The sequence below is a fragment of the Fibroporia radiculosa genome (assembly GCF_000313525.1).
Source record: "Fibroporia radiculosa TFFH 294 genomic supercontigs, scaffold3198, whole genome shotgun sequence".
Taxonomy (NCBI): Eukaryota; Fungi; Basidiomycota; class Agaricomycetes; order Polyporales; family Fibroporiaceae; genus Fibroporia; species Fibroporia radiculosa.
Window position 1 is genome coordinate 61,826 of NW_012133378.1, and position 5,733 is coordinate 67,558.

At 53.1% G+C, this 5,733-nt stretch overlaps 3 protein-coding genes across 3 annotated transcripts; 1 reads left to right on the forward strand and 2 right to left on the reverse strand.

The window, feature by feature from the left end:
- Positions 1-463: 463 nt before the first annotated feature.
- On the reverse strand, positions 464-2,035 carry FIBRA_04569 (uncharacterized protein; the record flags this gene model as incomplete). The annotated part of the gene is made up of 3 exons (XM_012326362.1): positions 464-1,815; positions 1,876-1,898; positions 1,953-2,035. 3 exons carry the CDS (start codon positions 2,033-2,035, stop codon positions 464-466), a joined length of 1,458 nt encoding a protein of 485 aa, XP_012181752.1.
- An 835-nt stretch (positions 2,036-2,870) lies between these two features.
- FIBRA_04570 (uncharacterized protein) lies at positions 2,871-4,473 on the forward strand (the record flags this gene model as incomplete). Its single annotated transcript, XM_012326363.1, has 2 exons — positions 2,871-3,575; positions 3,628-4,473. The coding sequence occupies 2 exons, from the start codon at positions 2,871-2,873 to the stop codon at positions 4,471-4,473; spliced, it is 1,551 nt and encodes a 516-aa protein (XP_012181753.1).
- A 425-nt stretch (positions 4,474-4,898) lies between these two features.
- FIBRA_04571 (uncharacterized protein) lies at positions 4,899-5,392 on the reverse strand (the record flags this gene model as incomplete). The annotated part of the gene is made up of 3 exons (XM_012326364.1): positions 4,899-4,939; positions 4,991-5,103; positions 5,160-5,392. The coding sequence occupies 3 exons, from the start codon at positions 5,390-5,392 to the stop codon at positions 4,899-4,901; spliced, it is 387 nt and encodes a 128-aa protein (XP_012181754.1).
- Positions 5,393-5,733: the final 341 nt, after the last annotated feature.

Genomic DNA, 5,733 nt, shown 5'->3' on the forward strand with positions numbered 1-5,733 from the left:
CTGCATCACGCGATGTAAGAGTATAAGCATCTCCTATATCAATGTGTGGCTAAGTAGGTGATGGAGAAGAAGTACGATATTGAGATTGGAGGAAGTATAGATGCGTATGTCCGAGGCATGTAACAGCATTTGAAATATTGAGATGGGTCAATGCACAGCGCAATCATGTCCGTCCTCACCCGTCGTCCTTCAATACACTAGTAGGAGCTGATCGAAACAGACCTTTAGAGCGCGGCCGCTCAACCACCCAACTTGACGCCATACATAATCACCAATCCTCTTGCTGCCAGTGGGGTGAGATTTGAGGCCACAGGCGTGACCGTTCACTTCATGGTCGTGTATTGTAAATCATAGTGATCATATTCGAACCAGTAGCGTGTTGAGATTAGACTGAAAGTAGATGATTAACATGTGCATCGTGTAAACATTTATGGAATGTTCAGAGTATACTAGTGTCCAAGCCTCATGCCGCAGTCGCTGTTCTGACCATTACCCCACTGCTCTTTAGCTTGCGCAATCCCGCCTGTTCTATCCGCGGACAGGCACGAAGGTATAGCACTGAGATGGACGAGGGCTGCGCCCTCACAGCAGCAACGATGTCTTCCGCAGATATTGCCTCGCACCGAACAAGCTCAAGGCCCCGCAACGGCTGCCAATTCCCGTCCGCAGACCGTCGCGCACGTAGCGTACTCATCAAGGTTTGAAGGAATGACGCATCCACCTGCGGCCCATGTAGCACGACGTGCTGAAGTCGCGGAAGACTTTGTACAAGGGGATGGACAAAGCGGGAATCCAGCCATCCGTATTCGACATACAGATGACGAAGTGTCGGAAGCTGTGGGAGTGCCTTGAGGACGTGTCGCAGGCGGGGAAAGAGAGTTGGCCGACGGAAAGGGTACCGTGAGACGAGGCGGAGAGTCCGAATAGCAGGTAGGGACAGGTGCATGAGGACATGCAGGAGCGCGGGCGGAATATCAGGTCCCTCGATACTCAGTGTAAGCGTGGCCAGACGGGGAAGGGTAGTGGTCCGAGCAGAGGGATTGGAGTAGCGCGAGTTGCTGTCTCCTCGCCATGGAAAGGCGAGGCGGAGTACTTCGAGACGAGAGGAGACCTGGAGAATCTGGAGCACGTCAGAGGCAGCCTCGTGGCCTCGAGTGAAGCCGTGATGCGTATAGTCCAAGAATGTGAGATGCTGAAAGAGTGACGGATACCATGCTAGGCGGATGCCCCATAGCGTTACTCTGCGTAATCTCGGAGCAACGCCGTTAAAAAGGACGAATTCCTTCGTGTCATCATTCCCCGGATAAATGAGTGACAATTCTCGGAGGAAGTGAGCTTGAACTGCAGGGGTACTATCGCAGCACGCAGACAGGGCGGCATTCCATAGATATGGGGTATAAATGTCGAATTTGATCTCCAGTGAACGCCATCGGGGTATGAAGGGGATCACAAGATGCATATAGTACAGGACAGTTTGCGCATCGAGCGGGACGATGTAGTTCGTCCGGTCGAGTGACATTTGCTGGTTCGCTAATTGAATATCCAACGTGCACGCCTTGGCGCGGTGGATGCGTTGAGTCCACATTGACAAGCGGCTGTCTAGAACAACGCGCCTCCACAAGGATGGTGTATGCAGTGCCAGCTTGCGCCATGCCCTGCACACGTGTGAGATGACCACGGGTAGCATGATATCGTCTTCAGCCCCCAGCGCAAAAATGTGGGCGAGAAGTTCGTTAGGAAGGCGCATGATGGGATGATACTTCCTATGGCCATCGTGGAAGTACACATGAACAGCTGAATGCGCACGAAGGGGATCTGGATCGAGGCCGATTTGGTTCAGTAGGCAAGATGATCAGGAATATTGAAGAAGCATACCAGCACCGTCCGAGAATCTCTTGCTGCTAAGTCCCAAAATCAGAAGTCAACTGGATACGGGGGCATCCAAGACTTACTCGGAAGTATACATCGACTTGACAGCATCGACTAAAGATCGTGCGAACTCACGGCGGCGAGGACGCTTGAGAGTAAAGGGCATGACGACTGACTGAAAGACGAGGGCACATACCGCACGGACCCGGCATTTTGTACGGTCTTATGAAGGCAAGCTGGCCGCGCGAGACAAAAGTGAGCGGTACAGGAGGCTATGCGGCCACGCAGAGCGCGTGAACGTTAGCTGACAGGCTGAACGTATGCAGGAAGCCGGCGCCGACAGGTTGTGCCCATTGCTCAGCCCGGGGAGCACAGGGGTCGGAGGCGAGAGATAGGAGTGTGCCGCACACGATACGTAGATCACCTCTTTTCAAAGGCAGAGCGCACACACTCGGCGGTACCGAGAGAGCCGAAACTGGCCAGCTGAGATGCAAGGCCATTATCGCATGGCTGTGGTCGGCGCGTGTTTCGCCGGACGTCCCGAAGAATGGACTTGAATGCAGCATGGGTTCACACTAGCCAGCTCCAAGAGAACAGGAATGGGGAATGGGCAGCCCGTCGGAAAAGCAGTAGCAGGAGAAAGACAGCAGCCACTACTTTCATCCATTTCACTCGACAAGGGCGCACCACGAGCTGAAGCAACCTGATGTGAGTCAGATCAATCTATTCCCATCACGTGCACACCCCATCTAACGAGATTCGCTTGGGCCTCCACGTCTTTCTCGCCAGTGTGTCCATCATATTTCGTAGCGGACATTTGTCCGTTTTCTTATACAAGACTCTAGTTCTCGATGGCTATCAAATGAACGTTCTATCACCATTGTTCATCCGCACGGTACCCCGAATGCGTCGCATGACTTTGTTATCTCGAGAAACCTGACGAACAACACAGACTTGGCATTCCTCTTTTACCTTGGGGAACTTCCCTCTGTCCGGCCCTCATGTCTTATCCTTTCGGTTGCATCGTGGTGGGCTCGGGTCACGCTGGATGCTGCGCTGCATTATCTGCTGTGGAGGCCGGTTGTCAGCGCGTCCTGGTCGTCGAGAAGGGCCCAAAAGAATGGGCAGGAGGAAACGGATACTTCACCGCGGGCGCTCATCGAACTGTGCATGGTGGTCTGCGGGACCTGCTCCCCATCGTGCAAAATGTCACCCCCGCAGCGGTGGCGACGATCGACATGGAGCCATATTCATCGGAAGCGTTTACGACAGACATCATGCGCTTAGGCGGCGGCAAGTCCGACCCGGAAATGGTCAGCGCTGTCGTGGGAGGGTCAAGGGACGCTGTTAAATGGCTCGCAGAGTGGGTGCATGTGCCGTTCATACTGTCCTTCAACCGACAGGCGTATCTTGTCAACGGAAGGCAAAAGTTTTGGGGCGGGATGGTGCTCAGTGTGGAAGGTGGAGGGAAGGGACTCATTGCTGCGCATCAGCAAGCACTGGAACGAGAAGGGGTCGACGTGTGGTATGAGACGCCTGCAGTGGAGTTGATACTTGAAGATGGCCATGTTACCGGAGTAGTCGTTCTCCGCAACGGTCAGCGCATCTGGTTGCGAGCCTCTGCGGTCATATTGGCGTGTGGAGGATTTGAGTCAAGCCCTGAGCTACGAGCTAAGCATCTGGGATCAGATTGGTCTCGCGCTAAGGTGAGCCTACGTTCACAGTCTAAGCATGTTATGAGATACTGAACTTGAATAGGTACGCGGTACACCTTATAATACAGGCGATGGCCTCCTCCTCGCACAGTTTGCCGGGGCTCAACTTACAGGAGATTTCGCACATTGCCACTCTACGTGCTGGGACGCCAATGCCCCCGATGATCGTGGTGATCGCGAGCTCAGCAATCAGTTCACGAAATCTGGGTATCCTCTTGGGCTCATGCTCAACGCGCAGGGGCATCGCTTCGTGGACGAAGGCGAGGATTTTCGCAATTACACGTACGCAAAATTTGGACGAGAAATTCTGCATCAACCTGGGGGATATGCGTTCCAAGTTTGGGACTCGCAGACTATCAAATGGTTGCGTGAGGAGGAATATGGTGACGACGTCGTGAAGAAGATCTGGGCGAATGATGTAGCTCAACTTGCCGACAATCTCATATCTGAAGGGCTAGAAGATCGAGAGGCTTTCATAAACACCATTGCGGCCTATAATGCTGCGGTGCAGGCCTCCCAACGCGAGCGCCGAGAGGTGCGCTGGGATCCTGCAATCAAGGACGGGCTTTCCACACAGTCTTCACAACAATTTCTTGCGTTGCCTAAGTCTAATTGGGCACTGACCCTTGAGCAACAGCCGTTCCTAGCAGTCAAAGTGGCTTGCGGCATTACCTTCACGTTTGGGGGGCTTGCCATCGACCCGGAAACGGCTGGCGTCATCTCAGCGAGCTCCGGGGAGCCAATCCCTGGCCTGTTCTGCGCTGGTGAGCTGACCGGTGGTATATTCTTTGGGAATTATCCTGGAGGTAGCGGGTTAACGGCTGGTGCGGTCTTTGGGCGTAAAGCTGGAAGAGAAGCAGCAAAACTGGCCGAGGATATCTACAATTGAAGTACATGCGCTGTCATGGGGTTACGTATGCTTCAACATTACGGCCGTACGGCCATCAGTGTCAGCGAGCATCCAAAGACACGTTTTGTCATGTGCAGCAATTTCACGACAATGCTGGGATCAATTCCATAGTTAACACTACAATTTTGCCACTGATGCGTTCGACTATGGATACCTCATATTTACCGACGCAAGGTGAGCCGGTGCGTGTGGGTCCAGCCCCCTTATCCTGCACTCGAAGCAATGCCTAGGACATGAGCAGCCCAACCGAATTCCTGCGTTACATGCTCCGTAATCATGCAATTAAGATTATTCGTCTCAAACAATCTTCCCTAGTTATGCGGATTTTGTCCTACCTCCGGCACCTATTCGTGACAGCTCCTTCATAACGGTCTCCGGCACTGATCGCAAACGTCTGGAGGTGTTCAGCAAGCAAGGTTGCCATTGTAGTTACTGAGGCAGTTGTCTGCAAAAGGGTGAGTTTTGTTAATCAGCATATGTGGGGCTAGCTCCTCACCAAGATCCAGAATTGAAGCCTCCTGCTGGCCAGCGTCGTCTGTGCAGTAGCACTCCATGTATTGCACGCCGGTCACGATCTCACACCCAGAGCACGATCCACCGTATCCACCACTGAACATCGCTTCATCAGCTCGATCTCGGCCTCGCGAGAATAGTGTATTCCTTACTTGGTAGCGCATGCCAAGTTGCCATTATAGTTGGCAACGCAGTTGTCCAAGTTGATGGAGGTGGACTGCTGTGCCCCCGAGTCGGTGGTGCAAGTTGCATAGAACGTCGTTCCAACGATCTCGCTACCTGAGCTACCACAGGTTGCGGCGAATCCCTGTGCAAGGACTGCAGGAGCAGCTATGAGTGCAACGGCAGCGTAAAGCTTAAAAAGCTTAAGGTGAGTGAACTGCATCGTAACTAGTCGAGGGATGACACTGAACCTCCGAGAGTTGCCCTGCTTTTATACTTTCATGGCGCCTGGCGTCAGGTAGAAATATGGAGAAATAAGTTGTTTAGCAACATATACTCCCTTCCGACTCATGGACCGCAGTTCCCTGGAGTCTGGTCTCACGTTTTGACAAACCAGCCGTAAGAATAGTCGGTGTAATACGTCCTTAGATGTACCTACTGTCGGCGGAAGTCGTAGGTCATACCGCGCGTCCATCACCGTGCGTCCATTCGTCCTCCGGAGTCATCGGATATTCTATTTATATTCTGGCTTTCGCGATGTGGCAGGCCGACTCACAAGCTCCC